The sequence below is a fragment of the Rhipicephalus sanguineus genome, chromosome 8 (assembly GCF_013339695.2).
Source record: "Rhipicephalus sanguineus isolate Rsan-2018 chromosome 8, BIME_Rsan_1.4, whole genome shotgun sequence".
NCBI lineage: Eukaryota > Metazoa > Arthropoda > Arachnida > Ixodida > Ixodidae > Rhipicephalus > Rhipicephalus sanguineus.
In genome coordinates, this window is record NC_051183.1 from 125,103,067 (window position 1) to 125,124,585 (window position 21,519).

Below are 21,519 nucleotides of genomic sequence, written 5' to 3' on the forward strand. Positions count from 1 at the left end.
ACAACTATAAAAGGTGGCGCTACGAATAAAAACCCAACCTCTACCGCTTTGAGTCGAACCCGGGCATTTTGAGTGGCAATCGGGCATTCTACCCCTGCACCACGACACATTGCAGACTACTGATCGCAGCGCCACAAGTGGATTGACCCTTCTGGGCTTCACTTTTCAAAGCTCGTTCCGAGCACTCCCCTGTTCTAGTACACTCTAGCCCAATGTAAACATGGCCGCAGGAAAAAGGAAGGTGGTATACAACTCCCATTGTGCAAGGCACAAACGGTGACGTGTTACATTGCAGCCTTTTTTTGTCACACCTGAACTTTTTTCTGCCAGCTTCCTTTCAACTATACCACAAATGCTATTCATCTTTTAAAAAAAAGACTGCACTGCAAAACACACGTCACCGTTTGTGCCTTGCACAATATGAGTTGTGTACCAGCTTCCTTTTTGCTGCGGTCATATCTACATTGCGCAAAGTGGTCGTTGGCAGAATGTAAGGATGTCGAAACACAAGCGCTCATTGGACGGCAATGCCTACTCGCACGTTGCTTGACACTGGGCATAACAAGGATGCACCCCTAACATCCGTGTCACCATATGTAATTTGAGGCATAACGATCACGCTACTAGCGAAATTGTTGAGGCTGATTACATTAAAAAGAGGCAATATATGTGTAAGCATACCGTCAATAGCACTGCATGGCGATGAAATTTCTTTTCTCGATCGTTTCATTGCACAGTAATAAAGTGTACATATGATCATCGTTTTTATAACCTTTTCTAATCTTTGCAGGAGCACATGTACCTTCTCCTTTTGGACATCAATGATGTAAGAGTACGTGGTACTTGGTGAAGGTTTAAATAGTGTGCGTCCTTTCTAATAAATTAGTTGTGAGAAGGCCCTGTGTGGTGTGGTGTACTTTTTCTCGTGTCCTTGTTCTTGCGCTGCCCATTTCAAAGATGCATAACCAATTCCAACTTGCCTAGATGTCAATTCTTCTGTAGCACAAGTTTGAGATTCGAATCCTGCATTGCATTTACAGGGGCATTACAAGTTTTCGCGAGCTTTGCGAAAGAAAAAAACTTGCTGTATATCCGATACTTACCTGTAGTTCGCTGAAAGTAGCATCCACAATTTACGTGCAATGTCTAGGTTACATTGTTGACATATTGGGCTTTCATGTGTTTAGTAAATATAATTTAAGAATACACTACCATGTTTTGAGGCGGGCGGAAATCATATGCAACAAATATGCACTGCATAACTTGTGTAGGCCACTACCGTAGGGAGCCGGGCCTGTTGGTACCTCATAATTAGGGATGATAAATAGTACCCGAGCGTGAGACCAGTCGTCTTTCTGTCCTGGTTTCTTCTCACGTGTGGTGACATTATTCATCCATAATTTTCAGGTGCGTGGGTCCATGTGTCAAATCTTACACTCTGTTTTTTCTGTATGTATATAACAGTGATAATGACGAGTAACTCAGTCTGCGCAATTGATGGACATACTTCATACACTGTTTGTTTCAGGTTGCTTCTGCTGCGACATATTGCTTGTACTGCCTTGCAATGAACCCAGTCGCTCAGCAAAGAGCCAGACAAGAAGTTCAGTCCATTTCTAAGAGCGAGGAGAGCAGTGAAGTGAGATTGAAGTATACAGAGCTTTCTTATGTAAAGGCCTGTATTCGTGAATCCCTTCGGTAAGTTTTTCTGTTCGTCTGATATCGCTTGATTATTGTCATGTAGAGAGCGTCGCGTTTGTTTTTAATTATTTCTTCGCGTTAACAACTAAAGGCTGACTTCTGTCACGCCAATGATAATATAATAGTCTATTCTGCTATTGTTAGGATTGTTACGTAGAAGTACTTAAAACAAAGCTATATACTATAGGGGTTACTTTGTAACAAAAAGATCCGCGCATGCGAAACTGTCGCGTCTTTGGATCGCACCGCACACTAGAGGAGTGTAGTTACTTGCTACTAGGCGCTACGCAGCAGCCCTAACAGTCAGAGCTGGACTCCTAACCCGTGGTTCGCGTTGAGTCGCGACCACGGTGGGTTTCAGGCCAGTGGTAATAGAGACAAGTTCTTTGCCTGACACAGTTTATTGTGCCAAAGCGCCACCAACGCAACAAAATATAGGCTAGGAACGACGCGGCGGAGAAGTTCCGCACGACAACGTCAAAACAACAGCAAAATGGGAAGCACACGAGATTGAGAGCGATAAGGCTCGTACTCACGTCTCGTGGCCTCGCAGTCTGGCCCTGAGGCAGTAAGTCACCTCACAATAGACCGGACGTTGCGCAGTGGGTGATGGTGGTTGGGTGGCTCCCGACTCGATCGAGCTGTGGTCGTCAACGCTCCTCGGGTCGAAAGACCAAGAGGCCCCCAAGAGAGCGACGCGCGTTTCTGGGGTCTGGAGAGGAGTCTCCCCAGAAAAGGGCAAGGAGGAAAACGGGCCAGGGAGCAGGGCGCGAAAGGCTGCGGGAGCGGCACAGTGCCCTCTCCCACGCAACCCCTCTCGCCACTACGCGTACAAACGTAGCGCGAAGCCGAGGTACCGCCGCGTTGAAGACAATGGGTTGTATGTGCAACGCCACAATACAGGCACAAGGAATCACTGCAGTGCGTGAAGAGCCCGTATAGGATTATCCCTTAGTCAGCCTCTTCTTCGCAGCAATTAGTGGTAGCGTGCTCCATAATCGGCATACGCTGTTATGTAGCTTAGCCCTCGGCCGAAGAAGCACTATCCTGGAGCATCTAAAATTAGTCACCTGAAGCACAATTTCAGGCGTTTACCCTAGAGTCATGCACGATATCAGCGGGTGACATTATATATGACGATGTAGGTCAGACAGGGCTGATTTCATAAATGGCCGGAGTCAGGTGGGGAAACACAGAGCATGGTCAGTGTACACAGAAAATAATTCTTTGAATAGTCCCGTAAGGCGTAGAGAATACCAGATGAACACGAGCACACCAGGCGAAATATGTGCTTCACAGTGTCGAACGTGAAAGCGACGTGGCTCCTGGATTTGCGACGCCTTAAGGCGGACAAGGGCAAGTTCATTTGCATAATCTGCACTCGCGACAGCATCACCGGCGTACTCGCGGTTAGAGGTGCCCGAAGGATTAGCAAAAAAGCCCGAAGGAGGCTGCATGATGTGGAGATGTAACGTCATTTCTCGTCACTGCAAACCCAGCAGTGTTGTGGGAAGAAGGGACATGCGCAAGCATTCTGTAAAGAAGAAGAATGTCCAAATCACGGTGATCTTGCAAAGCGCACATAGTCAACTTATCTTCGAGGGTGCGGTTCAAGGGCTTCGTGAGAACCTGTCTCATGGAATTTTATGAGGAGACCAATTTATGCCTAGTAGGAGAGGATTGCTGGATGTCGGCGATAACTTGCGGCGTAAAGTAACGGCTTCGGTCAATAACTGTGGAGGATCACCTTGAAGGAAGATCGTGCCACGTAGCAGAAATTCCGCTATATCAGTTGAGCAATTCACAAGAAATTTTTGAGGGATCGCGTAGCCTGTGGCGTAGTATCCATTGCCGGTAGATGTGGCGAAAATCCAAAAAATGTTCATTCCAACGCAACGAAGGGTTTCGTGGGGATGTCTGTTGACCAGCAGATAGCAGCGGCGGCGTGTTGAGACGCAGTCATCATTCAAAAGCAGCCACGTAACAGTGGATTGCGCGTGTAGGGTGCTCTAAAAAATTACAGCGGCGTTTTATTCATTCCCTTGCGCATCGCCAGAGCTCACCGAGTGAAACATCGCAGTAATTTTTTCCGGGTAGCGGGGCTGACAAGGGGGCGGACCCTCTAGACCTTGACTCCACCAATGTGATAATAAGTGATCGGGGTCATCGAGTGATATGCGTTCGTGTTTGACAAATAGCATGCTGGTTAAGTGAATATGTACGAGAATATCTTCTCCGCCTCCCTGCGTTGTTCATGGCTCACACGTGCCTCCTCCGTGACGCTTCGTCTTCCTTTTGCGCTTCGACTCTAGATGGCTTAGCTTTGAGCGGACCCACTCCACGACGCCGTCATCACCAATGTGGCATGTATGCTTGCGCGTACAAACGCCGCCGGACACGCTCGTAGGTGCGTGATGCACGAAGGTGTCCTTAAGTAGGCGAATAATTAAAGGTACACTTAAGTGAGAGAACCAATTGATTTGTATTGATAAATCATGCTCTGACATTTCTAATCTTGTTAATTTCACCATCATTGGTTAACTAGTAGAGGAAGAAATAAAGGTCAAAGCTCCATTTTTAAATTTCGCGCCGAAATCTCCGCGCGTGACGTGCCGTATTTTAAAATGTGCATTTCGTATTTTGGTGATACTTTCTCAACAAAACTTTTGAAAACTTGGTATGTTAAGTTTATAGCCTCTTACGACGACAATTTACTTCATTTATACCAATTAGGAACTACGTAGGACCTTGTGGACGCCGTGAAAATCTATTACGTCAGAGCGCTTGGTGCGGGAATATGAAGGCGGCATTTTTTTTTTGTGCGTTTTTGCGCGTCTTCTTCCGGCAAGCATGCTGATTGTGGCAGGAAGGTAGAGAGGTTTGCGAGTTGGAATTGAAGCATATTGTAAAAAATCAGAGCAAACACGACGGAACGCACGAATAGGACACAGTACGAGCGCTATCTAACAACTGAAGTTTATTTAAACAAAAATGAACACGAGGTAAACCAAGAGTGGTTTTAGGAATATGGGTGTAGGAACAGTGGGCGTAGGAACAGAGCAACAGTGGGTGCAGGATGCATGGTGAAACATCGCAATCCCACCGTTTCCTGCTCCGTTGGTGTGGTCTATAGGATCCGCTTCTCCTGTGGAAATGTGTGTATAGGCCAATCCGGCAAACGCATCGACGAAAGACTTCGCCAGCACAACAATACTTTAAAGGCAACGCCGACGTGACACCTTACGCCCCATTGCAGATTTTGTGAAAGCAAACCGTTTTTCAGTAACTGTGTTAATATGCTGAAACATAAAGACAAAAGGGCGCGTGAACTCGTTGAAGGGTTCTTTATCAGAAATGAGGGTAATGATTTTATATCTGAACCATCTGTTTGTCTACTAGGCTGCAAAGTACGCAAGCTCAACTCTTTCAGTGACGTCACCTAAAGTTTCTGCGCACGCATGTGTCGGTTTTCGTCGTGTCCATTTTTGTTTCTGTAAACGTCAGATAGCACTCGTACTGTGTCCTGCCCTTGTGTTCCGTCTCGTTTACGCGGATTGCTTACAATATGATTTTGGTATTGTGAAAGAGTAGTTTAGAAGTATGAGAAACATGGCTTGTCTTTTTAGTGTATTTTTAAGTTCGTGTATCTCTAAGTTCGGTGAGTCTGCTCCGGTGTATGTGCTAGGCTCAATGACATCAGGTCAGGTCTTTTAGAGGTGGGGTCACAGTGGTATAAGTTGCCATCCCGTAGGAGAAATTGGCAGAATGCATCATTCATATAAAATATTAGGCGTTCGGGTTCTGTTCCACAATGAGGTGCGCAAAGCCCGACATTGAAATGGAGTGGGCGGTGTCATAATCATCGTCGTGATGGCCTTCCATATGATAGCAGCACCTGCAACCTGCATCCTTACAGTAGCGGATACGAGTGAATATGAATCTTTTAAGTGCAGGGTCCACCGCCTGAACCGCCCTGAACCGGCCCTTTGAGATAAGATAGCGAGCAGAGCGAGTGCCGATCATTAATTAAAGAATGTGGCCGGTTTATCATATCATCAAAGTCAATATTCTGCGACCACGAGGCCAAAGCCATACACTCGCGCTGTGTGATTGAATTGTTGCACTCAGCGGCTGGCACCAGGCGGCTACAATGAAGAATGCCACGCTTGCGGCCGTGTTGGGCTGCTACTGCGCCGTCTCCATCGCCACTCGCATGTGTAAGGACTTTGGGAACCGAAGTGCCAGAGTGGAGCGAGCACCGGAAAGGTCGTGGGCAGGTCACTGAGGCATGAGATAAGAAAAGCGTCTTGCGGGCCCCGTGTAAAAGGGGACGCCTTGCCTCAAAAGGCCAGTAAGTGGTTTTGTTATGACCGCGTAGTCGTTCATAAAGCGGCGAAATTACGAGTATAGCCCTAGAAATCTGCGGACATCTTTTAAGCCCTTTGCTTATAAGCAACGTGCCATTTTTCAACAAACAAAGTTGCAGCTCAACTGGTTCAACGCCATGTGAGTGACTTCTCCTTTGTCTCGTGTGTTAATCCCTGTTTCATATTTGTCATGGAACCCTACCATCTCGCCCAAGAAATCTGCGTGTTTTCTACAGCTTATCCCAGGTCGATCGCGGCCAGAGTTGTCAGTTCCGCTTACATTAAGCGGATTAGGGCTTCTTTTTCGCCGGGTCGATTGTAGAATTTTCCAGTCGCTTGTCGCGTTTTTGAGCTTATTTGTATTTTTCCAGCAAATATAGTTATTTTAGTAATCATTGCACTCACGAATAGCGCGTTTGGGATGCATAAATGGGATTTGTATGAATTATTCTGGGATCCGACGCGTTTAAAAATGTCGAGCATGCTCGAGAGAGGATAATGTTCTATTCGGTGCAGTTTTGAGAAAAACATGGTAAGTAAAACAGAAATGTCGAACAATTAAATCCAATAATTAGGCACTCCGTCATCCACTCGAACCTTGGTGGAGGACGACATAGGCCAAAGCACATGCGCCTGAATTGATAAATCCGTCGGGTGTTACGAATGCTCTCTTCACATTGCATATTGTCGACAGAAATTGGTGAATGCCCGGAGCGTAAATCAATTAAAAATATGGGGCGCCGCAGAAGCAATAAACAGCATCATGTATGAGTGGCAAAGGGTGTACCAACAGTACTGACAATTGGGCGAGTTGGTATTCATTCATGACTGATTTTTGCGCAACACACACACGTGAACGAGATAGATGCGCCCGTGGTGTCTACTTCTATCTCGCCCGTCTGTGTGTTGCACAAAAATCAGTCATGAAAGGATGTACACCTCTCCTTCTTTCTTTTTTTTGTAATGTGGTTAGAGTACCGACAATCCAAGCACAATTGCCGAGAGCCGTCTTCCTTTAGAACCCAAGCGACACGTTACGCGTACGTGCTAGAATAGCGCCTGGCTACAATACCGCTCGAAGATGTTCTTTGATGCTACTGTCAACTTCAACTTCCGTTTCATCACTCGGTGCTCCACCGGTGGCCTGATACACGCCTTGATGGATAACAGGAGCATCGGCGGTGTTTATTCGATGTGTTAGTAGCCTGGCGCAAGCGAAAGCCGCTAGTGGTGAAAAATCACACGGTTGGCAAGCGAAACGCGATAGAGATCTTCAGCCTGCTGAGGTGTCAGGTTTAGGTACGATTCAAAATATATACCTTTAGGTGAGGACACTGACAAGGCACGATCCACAAGATGAAGTCGCAACGGCCCGCGCCCGTACATTCTTAAAAAGAACACAATAGTGCTAGTGCTACTTACCAACTTTGAGGTAGTAAATAGCTGTCACAACATTCACTACCTAAGTAGTAACTGCAGGTAGTAAACGGCAAGGTGGTTACAATACTACCATGTCATTTACTACATGCAGTTGCTAAGTACCAGGAGGTAGTAATAGAAATTTAGTAACTGTACTAACATGATGGTTACTAGTTTCTGTTACTAGTTACTGGAAGGTAGTTAGTAACTAAGCCAATTAGTAACTTTACTACAAAGATTATGGACCTTGTCACGACAGCATCAAAAATTGTAGAGATTATCTGCGGCAATGTTCTTGGGTGTGAAAGGCGCATTTGACACTGCATTGCATAAAACCATCCTGGACGCCTTGGGCAACATTATATTGGGGGGCCAGTGTTCATATTGAAACAGCGCAAAAGACGTAGGACACAGAAAGACTAGACAACACAAGCGCTGAACTGACAACTGAATACTTTATTCAAGCGAAACATAATGGAGAAGACATAATGATGTTACTAGTGTAGTCCTTTGTCATGTGCATAGGTTGCGTGCGCATTTTTTTGTTCTTTCTTCTTCTCCCTTTCTATGTTTCGCTTGAATAAAGCATTCAGCTGTCAGTTCAGCGCTTGTGTTGTCTAGTCTTTCTGTGTCCTACGTCTTTTGCGCTGTTTTAATATGAACGCAAACCAACTAGCCCAACTCTCCCTTTTGCTGCAGTCTATCAGTGGATTTATAGCTATTTGAAGGACAGAACCTTCTTTGTTCAGGTAGAAGATGGTACAACAATGCATCATCGTACTTGTCGCGGTGTATCTCAAGGTGGAGTCCTGAGCCCCAACTCTTCAACCTTGCGATCATCGTCCTTGTTGATTTCTTCCGTGGTCCGTGCATCTGTCAATATACGCGGACGACATCTGTATCTGGGCGTCAGGAGTCACGCTTCTACACGTACGTGCGAAGCTTCAGAGAGCTGCTACACTGTCGTCAAGCTAATTCAAGGACGGGGACTGGAGCAGTCGTCTGAGAAATGCTCACTGGTTGCGTTTACGCGCAAGGTAATGGCACCATACGTCATCAGAATCAATCGACGCACTATCAGCCATGAGAAGACCCACCATTTCCTGGGAGTAATAATATATCGTGACTTGTCTTAGAGCACTCACATCACCTACACGAAAAAGAAACTCACCATGATCACCCACGTTCTAAGGTGTCTTGCGGGAAAATTGTGGGATGCATCTGTACGAGAGTTGTTTCCACTGTATACTGTACTTTTCCTCAGCTTCATACGATACAGCTTACCTGTGCTTGGCAAGACCCGAAGAACAAATGTGCGCGTTCTAGAGTCGATTCAAGCTCAAGCACTGAGAATACGCCTTGGGCTTCTCAGATGCGCGTCCTCAGCAGCGACTGGCGTCATCGCTCGTAAACACCCAATAACACATATTACGCGTCAACGCTTTAAAGGGGTCATGAACCAATTTTCCAAGTAATGATCTAATTACAACATTATCGAAGTTTACCGCCTCCCTAATCGATTGCCACAAAAATTTCTCGAATCCGTCAAGAACGAACGGAGATACGAGGGTCCGGGGCACGCTCTCAGCGCTTTCTCTCTTCTGTAGTCCCGACGAGCGCACTGGAAGCTACACAGGGAGGGATGGCACGGGAGAAAAGTTACGTCAGCGCGCGTCATGAAACGTTATCGCTCTCGCGCTGTGATTCGCGTGTGCGATTGTGGTTACCGTGTAAATTTAGCAGACGGAGGAGTGCGGCGCAGGCAAGTGGTGGCACCCCGTGGCAAGAAGCGCACCTTATCCGAACGCCGTTCTCGATTTATGCCGGCTATCGGCCAATGAGGATGCTATGTCTTTCGTGACGCGGAGAAACAGATACGCGACGTCAACTGGCAAGCGCCCCGCCCACCGACAAGAGTGAGAATCAGCCTCTCTTTGAAAAGACGGCGCCTGAGAAAACAGCAACTTCGCTCTCTCCTTGTAGCCTTTACGCGGCACACACGACTGCAATATTTGGCTGAGCTGTTCACAGTCGTGTAAGCTTTGCCCAGGATGTGTTTTTTTCAACAAGCCTAAGGGGTGCTTCATGACCCTTTTAAGAATGCACAAAGGCATGCCGCCCGGATTCCATCACACCACCTCGCCTCACATCGAACTTCTAGGCCACACTCTGCGTTCAGCGGTATGATTGCTTCGCGTTGCAGTTATTCCTGCGAACTTCAAGCACGCAGCAAGACCGCACTTACCTTTGTGTGTGTCTACATCACAGGAAGATCTGATAACCATTCCCGGAATACAAAATAAAGAGCAGACTTCATCTTCGGCTCTACAACAAGCCACACTATTGTTACTGCATGAAAAACACAGTGGACGCCTACACATTTACACAGATGGTTCAGTTTCTTCTGCAAGCTCAGCAGGGGCAATGGTCACTCCCGAGAAATCCATCACCATAAAATTCAAGACATCAGATTTGGCATCATTGACGGCTGCAGAACTCACCGCCATCCGTGCTGTTCGTAGTCGAAGAACCGCCACAGGCATGGTCAATCTTCGACTCCTAAGCAGCCCTCCGGTGCATTATGTCGCCATGGACCAAATAATTAGTCGCTGACATAAGGCTGCTTCATCAGCGCGTCATAGAGAAGCAACACAGTCTATTAGTAGGTACTGGGCCATATCTCTAAAACGTGTAACTTTTGTGATTCCTAAAGAAATAGGTATACCATAAATTGGCACGCACTACAGTTTTGTAATATAAACAGCTGCCCTCAGGTCATTGATGAAAATTTTAGTTGAGGACTTCTTGTTAATTACCCCCGTCAACGTCATTCTAGCTGAGGGAAAGTATTTCCGCCTCGACATAGAGTTCATGTGCGAAAACGACAGGAGCCTGACTGTTACAGGATTTTTATGAAAGATCTGTATTCTCGAAAAAACACCCTATATAGTATCATTGCAGTTACGCCAGAAATGACATCAATAACTTGCGCCGAAAAACCTTCAAACTGAGCTGAAATTTCGACTGCACTGTGCGGCTTTTCTAACTTGAGATTCATTGAAGGGTAGGCATTCTGCAATGAAAAGAAGCAATTAATGAACGTTGGCGTCTAGTAGCAGACGGAATACTTTGATTTAATTATTATAATAATAATCGATGGGTTTCAACGTCCCAGAAACACGATATGATTATGAGATGCCGTAGTAAAGAGCTCCCGAAATTTCTACCACCTGGGGTTCTTTAACGTGCACATAAGTCTAAGTAAACAGGCCTCAAGCATTCTCGCCTCCATCGAAAATGTCTGATTTAGTTAAACTTTCTGGTTTTCTTCTCATAGAAAATAAATAAATTCTGGGGTTTTATGTGCCAAAACAATGATATGATTATAAGCACACCATAGCGGGCACTCGAGCTTAAGTTTTACCACCTGTACTTTCACATGCATCTAAATCTAAGTACACAGGTGCTGTTGCATTTCATCCACATCAAAATGTAGCCACTGTGCCCAGGAATCAACACGTGGTGGTTGCCTTTCTTGCCTTTTCTGTTCCCAACTCGCCTATCTTCCGTTTACATCAATGCTGGAAGTCTAAGCAAATATATTAATGAATCTCAGCGTGCTCCTGCAGCCTAAACCATTTCCCTTTTGATCTGTTTTCCCTTGACAACAAATTACGCTTGTTCGCGCATAACAAGACGTTAAACTTAGGGTAAACGTTATCAGCTAGCTTTCTATCTTCGCACGCACTACAGCTAAGAGATGCGTGGTAATTATTCAAGCCCCACCTCTATATACGCCGGTACTTCGAGGTGTTAATAATAAAAATTTCAGGAGGGGCGAAGCATCTATGGAAGGGTGTTTGAGCTCCACCAACGTGAAACCTGTGGAGGGGCGAAGCATGCAGTGTGCGCCGGTGCTTCCCATAGCAAAATCACTGCTAATGGGCGATGAGACAGTAGAAAGATTACACACAGAGACCCGCAGTCAACGTTTAGTTAACGTGCACGCTGCGAATTTTTATTGTTCAACTACGCACAAGAAAAATCTCCAAGCGGCACTACATTGCAGGTCAAGATCCAGTGCCTATATTTACGGGGCGGCCGGTGAACGGTTGTGCAGCGCGAGCAGTCGGTTTTTTTTCAAGAAACTCGCTAGCAGACGCTGCCTGCGTCGGCGTTGTCGCTCGCAGGCGAGGGCGCGTTCTCATTCCTCGCGAGCTGGTAGTTCAGCGTTCATCGCAGAAAGAGCCTTTCCATAGTAAACGCGCGCCGTTTCCTCTCTCTCGCCACACGGTGAGCGCTAAGGTGGTGGGGGTGCCCTCTCTTGCGCTCAAGCAAATGGACAGGACACGACGATGCAGGCAAGCAAATGGTCAAGAGGATGCACGCGGCGACAGCAGACGACGATGCACCGCCGACAAGCTGAGAACCTTAGGTGCTTCGCCCCTAAAAATTGCGGGTCATTCCATGGTAAAACGTCCCAGGCACAGGTGGTGGCTGCTGCTGCACTGTTTGAGTCACTTAAGAGACAGACAAAATTGTTTTTCTTCAGAAGCAGGTTACAAGGACACAGAGGTGTAGGTTAGGTAACAGTAGCGACTATTTATTGGAGCTACGACGAAACCGAAAAGAGTTTTAATGTAGACCAGCGTTTCACGTGAGACCGGAGTCCATGACAAATGGTCACGTGTATGACTCGGTAGGACGTACCAGCTGCCGGAGAGAAAGCAGAGGAGTAATTGAGGTGAGGAAAGAACAGTGTTTCTGTAGCCCTAATAAGACGTGCTTGAAACAGGTGCGTTCTCCGCCACTGACATTATTTAACTGCATGGCTAAATCACCTCCCATTTCTCCCGAAGCGGCGGTTGCAGCAACAAGAAATAAAACAATTTCTCCCTTGAAGTTTCGTCGTACTGCCGGCTAATATCCACTGTCCTCACCGAACCTGTGGGCGCCCGTCTTTGTTACTTTATCTGGTCAATCACGCTATGCAAGTAAACCGTGAAGTATCCCCAGCTAAGGCGTATATGTCATACACCGTCGGTCAGGAGCAATCATCCAAGCAATCACACTGTCAGAAGGGTCAGACTGCAGATGAGTATTCTGGGGAGACCGCCATAGTGAAGGGCTGCACTTTGTGTCACAGGGAAAAAACAGCGCTGTTGTCGTCCCTTATGCGTGTTGTGTCCGGTAAGGATTTCGCGCTGTTCTTTCTATGTTACAAATATGAACCAACTAGCCCAAGCTTTAATCGTCTGTTTTGATAGGACTAACCAGTGCGGCGAAGTCCATTCGACGGAACCTAAGGTGTGAAATCACAATGGTTAACAGAGAGACAGGTGCCGTTCGCTACCACACAGAGGACAACTGCACTGCTCGTCTCTTTCGTTTCTTAAAACTGCGCAGAGGCAATGTGCACCGTCAACGCCCTGGAAAACTCTCAGATGCCTATGTAACTGATGTCGACGTAACAAAAAATCATAGTTTCGCCGCAATGGTGAAGCAATGAATGCGATAGCAACAAATTTGAATGTTATACGAAGTAAGGCTAGCAGCTAACTCTTTTCAAAAAGATCTCGTGTAAAGCTGGTGTAAGGAAATACGGTGGCTTAAGGGAACGAAGCGGATTTTGGGCTGTCTGTCGTCTATACGCGCAGTAAACGGTGCGAGCACAGCACGTACAATGGTAGACAAGCCGTTTGCAGATGTCTCTCGAGGTAGCGCTCGTGACTGGGTCCCTATGATTAACGTTCGCACTTGGCAATAAAAAGGCGCAGCCCAACCGTCATCCTTGAACAATCGCACTCTTCATTTCCAGAAGCTTCGTCACGAACAAAGAGTTCTTAAACTTGACTGTCGGCGATAAACGACGCGACACGGACGGGCTCGAACAATCCGACCGTTTCGGATATGGGGCAGCATCACTTCATATCCCTCGTTGACGTGAACGGTCGTCCTGTTTCCGCAGCTGAACTGGGCCGCTATTGGCGCTTCGTCGGTGGACATGAAAAAAATTGGACCATCTCCCCAAAGGAAACCTTGATGGATGCGAAGCAGCAGCGTTGCGCACGGGTGGCGTCACGGGTTGAACGGCGCTAACGCGGGTGCTGTGGTGAGCGCTGCAAGATTCGTTTGAAGCGAAACTCGGTGTAGCGTTTGCTGGCGTAAACGTTTGTTTGAAACGCAGACACGGGAGGCGAGCGGGCGTTGGAGCCGGCAGCTGCGGGCGCTCCGGCGGGTGAGGGAGAGAGTGACGTACGCGCGCACCTGCGTGACGTCAACGCCCAGCTGCGGCGTGACCTACTTGGCACAGCACCAAGACCTGCACCGAGGGAAGCGCGTTGCCTTGCGTTTGTGCGGACGGAGGGACAGCGTTACACAGGCTAATCAAAGAGCTGCTTCGCATCTAAAACACGTCCGCAGGTTACGCGCCTGGTTGTGGTCTCAACTGCGCGGCTGCGCCACTTACACAAAGGTACGAGGCTCCCACAAACGCGCCTTATATCTGTCACACATTCTCTCTCGCATGGTGCTCTTGGTTTGCCAGGAGGTATCACCGTCTGTGAGCGGTGAAGTGAAGTACTGCGCCCTGACTCTAACGAGCGATTCGGTGATGATGCAGTTCAGCCGACTCGGAGCCAGCGGAGGAAAGCTCTCCGCGATGGCATCGAGAATGCGCCCCAGATATTAAGTTAGGTTCTTTTCCTTTCGCATCAGGTTATTGTGTGACGAATCGTTGTCAGAGTAGCGGAGCTTCCACATGCGCCAAGGAAGTTTAGTCACCACCTACTCCTTCGAGTGCGACAGCACCGACTAATAGAACTGCAGCAATACGCGCCCCAGAAAGACAACGGCATCCACGGGCGAATCTCGCGCCTTCGTGGAGGGAGACGCACGCCAGCAGAACGCCTTCGCATGTTCACGGCTCAAGCTCCGAATCTCTGCCTCCCAAGCTCCTGAAGTGCAGTGTGGTAGCGTGTGCATGAGCAGAGGCGTCAGTTTCCCTATACTTGGGAGCGCACATCGTGACGTGCCTCTCCACAATTAACCACGCTTAGAAGAAGTGAAGAAGTGCATATCGAGTACCAGTGTTTATTATGTGCTTGGTGACGTCATAATTGCGCAGTATTCGCGATATGCTGTATCCAGGTATATATTAACAACTTCAGCTAACACAACGGTTAAATTATGATCATGGAGCTTAGTCGCCGCGATGGAGATGTGCCAGTAAGTGTGAGCGTGGTTGCATCCACGTCAAACGGTGCTGAAGCTGCCCAACACCAAAACACACTGTACAAGCTGTCATAGATCAACGCATAATAAACAATCAACTACCGCTGCAGGACTGTTTCGCTTTCGTATTTTGATGGAGGGTCAGCCATGTTTTTTATCTCCTTACGTGCACCGAAGGCGAAAGCCCGACATGTCTGGGCGGGGACACTGTTTCCACGTCCATGTCTCGTCGCGTTCTCACACGACTTTATCACTTGGTCACGCTTGCAATTTAATATTAATACATGATCACGTGTCTGCCACATGATGTCATCACTTGGTCATGGCAGCTTCAACATAAAAGTTATCACGTGGTCTGATTGCTTTGGCATGCGACGCGGTCACTTCGTCTTCATTCCAATTGGAACAACTCAGTTTCGGAAATGGGCAAAAAAAACAAAAAACACGTGGCGTCCTAACTTGGTGACGCGAGATTTCTCGTCGTCCAATGCTTAAGGAGACAGACGACGGACAGACGCCGGAGTTTTCGTTTCATGGTTTATGCAATGTTGGTGCAATAAAACCGCAGCAGGCAAAAGGCCTCGAATAAATGAACATTGGTGGCCGCCATTGTGCTTCAGAGATCTCTGATGATTAGGTCATGCATTCGTATTCTACAGGTCCTTCCCAATTTCGCTGGGTTCTGGTTCTGCCATTTCTACGAGCACAATATATCGCACATCATTTATTCTTGGTGTTTGTGTGTTTTCTTTGTTTAAATGGTCATTCCCAGCACTCTTACAAATGTTTCTGCCAGGCGCGTTATAGTCGTTAGAATGTCTTTGTTGTGGTGGCAACATTGCTTTTTTGTGAGCTGCAGCCAATCTATTTATATTAATAATGACGGGGGTGTTACGTCCCAAAACCACCACATGATTAGGAGAGACGCCGTAGTGGAGGGCACCGGAAATTTAGACCACCTGGGGATCTTTAACGTGCACCTGAATCTAAGTGCACGGGCCTCAGACATTTTCGCCTCCATGGAAAATGTAGCCGCCGCGGCCGGGATTCGGTCCCGCGACCTTCGGGTCAGCAGCGGAGCGCCATATTGATAGACCACCGTGGCGGGGCGCCAATATATTTGGGTGCAGAAGTATGGCGAAATGAATTTTCGTAATCTTGGGCTGATGAGCAATGTCTTGCTCGCATATTTTCAATATACATGTAGCGTCGAAAGGGTAAACCAAGAACGCAGTACTTTTGAGAACCACTTTCTTTTTCAGGCTCTACCCTACTATATCCGGAGTTCACCGCAAATTGGATCACGACGTTGTGATGTCCGGCTACCTGATACCAAAAAACGTGAGAGCGCAGTTCGTGTAATTTCGAGAAACGAGAACATTGGAATGTCACGCTTTTGTCATGCTTTTACTATTGTCAGGCGGACGTAAACTACCACTTTCGCTTGTCCCATCACCAAAGCTCTATACTAATAAGTCTGTTTGACTGTATGGCAATCGGGTGTTTCAAATATTATGTCTGGAAACAGCTAAAAAGTGGTAAATGCCATATTTTCTCGGAAACATCGTCATTACACTTTCTTTGGCGGCAGGCATTTCAATATCGCTGCTGAGAATCGTCATGGTAGAAATGATCTGAACTAAAACGGTCAGTTTTAATGCTAAGATTGAAACGCTTCTTGCGATGATCCCTCTACCGCTTTAACATTAACAAAAGGCAGATGCTGGTTGTATTCGCGAAGTCATTAAATGCGAGCAATTAGACCGGTAAGACATAAGAAGCCTAAGCGGCGAAGCGTACAAGTGCCGTACACATCCGAGACGTCCAGATGACGAGTGTGCCACTGACCACTAACGCAGTGGGGGTTATTCCTCAAAAAGTGGCATAGCGGTAGCAGACACAGACGAGGAAGACACAACGGGTCGAGCCTCTTCATCGTGCACCACGTGTATTAAAGGGACTGTCTACCGTCCTTCATCGCTTTTCTGTTTTGTACCGCAATAGAAAGCGTACCGTCTGAAGTGTTCAACCTTGCAGCGGTTTCTCTGGAAAGTGAGTAGAAACTTTTCAAACAGAATTTTTCGATCTGTGTTCGGTCTTCTTCCATTGGCGTGAAACATGCCCACAACACTGGTTGGTGGACACGATGACGATTGTAGTGCAGGTAAAAATTAAAACCGAAAGCATGTGATTTCTGTAGGATTACTTTATTTTCGCTGAATACTATTGTACTGAATGTAACAGTTGTTTTCAGCGCGTTAGCGGTTAAATGACGCCTTATTATACGATTACAGAACACTTGTTTTTCTGTAATAGCAGTCTATGCGTTTATTTTAGCACTGCAGCCGCAATCCAAGCAAAGTCGATTCATCAAAAGAGACAATATATGCGCGCCTTCACCGCGCAGCACATGTGAGACTTCCTAACAATACAGCGGCACAGTACGACCAGCGCGGAGAGCCGCATGGCATAGCGCCTGAGTTGAAGAAGAGGAAATCGAAGACGGCGCCGCAAGCAGCGCCACCGGGCGCCTTTTTGGATGCGTGAGAAAAAAAAAAGGCAAAAAATTATTCTCTGACGCTACCGAAAGGTGCCTCAAGTGCGTAAAATAAAATTTTAAGTTATACATGTTTGTTTTTAAGCAAAATGAGTCTACTTTCGAGGATTTCTTGTCATACCAGTGGACTGAACCACATCGCCGTTGGGTGACGCTAGCGGTCATTCTTTCCGATTTTCCACATCAAATTAAAAATATAATTCCTTTTTCTATGGGAAAAAAGCATGCTCGTTGCCACCAATGTGACGGACTATCTCATTTTCACCACAATCAGAAAAATTTTTCCGAGCGGTAGACAGTCCCTTTAACACGGCAAAGGGATGTCTGCACACACACGACACGAAGTACGTTGATGGTCAATACAGACCATCAACGGTGGGGTGGGGTTCAAATACCCATGGAATTCGACACCGGATCCCCAGTGTGTGTCATCTCTCGGACGCTGTACACGAAGAATCGGAACCGTTGGCCTTCTCTGAAGTCGTCACGAGTGAAGTTGTCTTGCTACGCAGGCCGGTTACCTGTGTTGGGCGACCTGACACTACCTGTGGGATTCAAACACGTGCTCGGGGAGTGCTCCCTCACCGTACTCGACTGCGAAGGATCAAGCTTATGCGGAAGGGACTTGCTCATGCTGCTGGGCAACGCGGGCGCTCCGGTTCTTCATGTGACGCCGGCCGACGAAGCCAAAAAGACCAGCGAGGTGGACCCCGACAAGGTTCAAGCAATATTCACGGATTACAAGGGGATCTTTACCACCGAACTTGGCCTAATGAAGGGTCCCCCAGCGAGCCTGCATCTCAAAGGTGGAGCGGTACCCAAGTTTTGTAAGCCTACATCTCTTCCTTATGCTCTACGCGATAAGGTATCTTTAGAGCTCGACCGACTGGTGTCCCTTGGTGTCTTATCGCCAGTCAGTTATTCGGATTGGGCCACGCCCATAGTACCCGTACTAAAGAAAGACGGCTCGGTGCGCATTTCTGGCGACTTTAGAGTTACGTTGAATCCTGTGTGCGCAGTCGAACAGTATCAGATTCCTGTAATCGAGGATATGTTCGCCGTTTTAAGCGGCGGTGAATGTTTCAGCACTCTAGGCTTGCGAGATGCTTATAGTCAGGTGCCTCTAGACAAATGCCTCTTTTGCAATAATCGGCTTCCGTTCGGAATATTGTCTGCCCCGTCGATTTTCCAGAGAAAGATTGACATGATCATCGGCGATTTGCCTGGTGTTCAAGCCTACCTTGACGATGTAATCGTGTCTGAGAAGAAAGGCGATAACGGAGAGCGATTGAAAGTAGTTTTGGAGCGTTTCCAGGAGCACGGTATCAAGTTGCGATACGACAAATGCAAATTTCGGCAATCAGCGGTAATATTCCTCGGACATCGCATTGATAGTGAGGGCCTTCATCCAATAGAGAAAAACGTTGAAGCTATCATGCGCACACCTGACCTGCGGAATGTGACAGAACTGCGGTCATTTATCGGAATGTTGACATTTTACGTGAAATTTTTGCCGAACATGTCAACGCAGCTAGCGCCGCTGTATCGGCTATTGGAAAAGAACGGCCGTTGGTAGTGGAAAGCACCGCAAGAGGCTGCCTTTAATGAAGCTAAAGGAAGTCTGAAAAATGCTCAAATTCTTGTGCATTTCGACCCCACAAAGGAACTCAAGCTTGAGTGCAATGCATCGTCGCTCGGAGTCGGAGCAGTTCTTTTTCACTCTTTCAACAATGTTCACAGACCTATTGGGTTTCGTTCAAGGGCGCTGACCCAAGCGGAGAGGAACTACTCGCAGTTAGAACGTGAAGCGTTGGCACTGATCTTCGGCGTAACCAAATTCCGCGACTATCTTCTAGGTCGTGAATTCACGTTGGTCACGGATCATCAACCGCTTCTGGGCCTACTGAGACCTGACCGGCAGTCACCGACCATGGCAGCTGCACGAATTCAGCGCTGGGCACTGTACCTTGGAGGCTACAGGTACAAGCTGCAGTATGTTCCTGGCAAACAGCTTCTCAACTCGGATGCTCTTAGTAGACTGCCACAGCAGGCCACCGGAGACTCGGCTGAAGGTGAGCCTTCGGAATATGTCCTCGCACGCGAAAGTTTGGATGAAGGTGTGGCCTCAACACGGGAACTGAAAGATCTGACAGCCATCGATCCGACATTGGGGGCGGTGCAACGTTACGTTTTGCGCGGTTCGCCACAAAGCAAGACAAAAGTGCAGCCCGATTTCCCATCCTATTATGAAAGTAGGCTAGAATTGTCCTTTGCCCATGATCTCGCATACTGGCGAAATCGAGCCATAATACCAAGAGGTGCTAGAGAGCGGTTCTTGCAACTTCTTCACGAAACGCACGATCATCGGCTATGAAAAGAGTAGCACGCTCCTTATTTTGGTGGCCGGGACTTGACCGCGACATAGAGCAGCGCGCGGCTAACTGTGGCATTTGCGTAGCCAATTTCCCTCTGCCAGCTGCTGCACCTCCTGTAAACTGGCCTGAGACACTGGAGAAGTGGTCTCGGATCCATATTGATTTCGCAGGACCTATCGCTGGGAAGATGCTATTAGTGGTAGTAGACGCGTACTCCAAATGGATCGAAGCAATTCCCATGAAGCATGCAAACGTGGAAAGCACAATAAGGGCTCTCAGAAGCATATTTTGCCGCTTTGGTGTGCCGCGTACAATAGTCTCGGACAACGGCGCACAGTTCACGAGTAAAGAGTTTGCCACATTTACAGCAAATAACAACATTGCTGATCTCTTCACGGCGCCTTTCCATCCACAATCCAACGGAGCTGCGGAAAGGGCGGTGAGAACTACAAAGGATGGTCTTCGGAAAATAAAGGGCGGAGATATGGATGAAAATATAGCAAGGCTACTGCTCAATTACAGAAGAACGCCTACTAAGACTGGGAAATCTCCCTCTGAAATGCTACTCGGGTATTCAATACGATCGCGTCTTGACACCCGCTTCCATGTGAATTTTGCAGATGAAAATTGGGAAAAAGACGACTGGACACCTCCACCGTACAGCAGCGTGTACGTCTGCAATTACAGACAAGGGGAGAAATGGATTCCAGGTCGTGTCAAGTTGGCGACGGGAGCGCGGATGGTAACAGTAGAGACTCCCGGTGCCATCGTTCGGCGGCACGTCGATCAAGTGCGCCGTCGCCTAGATTCGTCATGAATGTTTCCGGTCGCCGATACGACTGCTCGTGGTCCAGGGCCTATCCAGACGCCAGGTACAAGCGCGGCCTTTAATGAAACGCTGCCTTCGGAAACGGTCACCCCGGAAAGTCATCCATCTACTGATCAAGTTGGGGAAGACAACACACAACCACGCCACTCTCCTCTCCCAACTACCTCCAATCCGGCCGAAGCTCCGCAGCAAGTCCTGCGTCGATCGACAAGGCTGCGCAAGCCAGTGCAGCGATTTTATTTTTGAGGACAGCGCAGTGTTGTACTGTGCACTGTGTACTGTGCATGCGGAGTATTGTTCTTCTGTCCTCCTCTCCTTTTCCCCCTTCTTTCTACCTCAGGGATAAAAGCAAACACACGCCCCCAAATAAAAGCTTTTTGTGTTCGAGCAGTCTGGGCCTCGTAACTGCTCCGGCTCGTGGGCGGCGGATATGCTACACCCGAGAAACAATCCACGCCCACAGCTGGTGCGCATAAATGAAACAGTAAAGAAAGCTTAATACGCTTTCTTTCCGATTCTGGGGTTTGAACCCGGCCCTCCGCTCCGAAAGTGACTGCCATGACCCCTAGGCCATGCGCCCAGCTACCCAATGTGAACTGAACTCTAGCATACGAATGCGTTGTACTGACGATGCAAAAAAGGAAAAAAAAGCAATTGGAAAGCAGAACTCTTGCTGCTGCCGCTCCATTGCAGTTTTTCGTGTTTGCGGAACAACAGTGATCTGCTGGACGACGTGTAAGATTGATATCAGGAATTGCACATTTCTATAAAATCCCAACTTACAGAAAAAATTGGGGGACGCTTAAGCTTCGCCTTTAAGAGTTGAACGTGATAGCAATATCCTGCCCCTAGTGCGCACTTCGAACACTACCAGTGTTTAACAGAATGCGCGCAATAAGGTGTGTGCCTTATGTAATGGGTAGCATGCTTTAAACCAGGTGCAATTATGCGCGAGAACCTTTTTCGAAGCTGCGATGCACCCACTACGTGGTGTTAAGCGAATACGCGCAGTAATGTGTGTGCCTTTTGTAATCGGTG

At 47.6% G+C, this 21,519-nt stretch overlaps 1 protein-coding gene across 1 annotated transcript in view; it reads left to right on the top strand.

The window, feature by feature from the left end:
• Nucleotides 1–21,519, top strand: part of LOC119402349 (cytochrome P450 CYP12A2-like) — an 83,822-nt gene that overhangs the window by 43,609 nt on the left and 18,694 nt on the right. The window contains exons 4-5 of the mRNA XM_037669496.2: nt 1,529–1,698; nt 15,983–16,061. Of these exons, the coding sequence (XP_037525424.1) occupies nt 1,529–1,698; nt 15,983–16,061 (249 nt within the window). The remainder of the gene's footprint in view (nt 1–1,528; nt 1,699–15,982; nt 16,062–21,519) is intronic.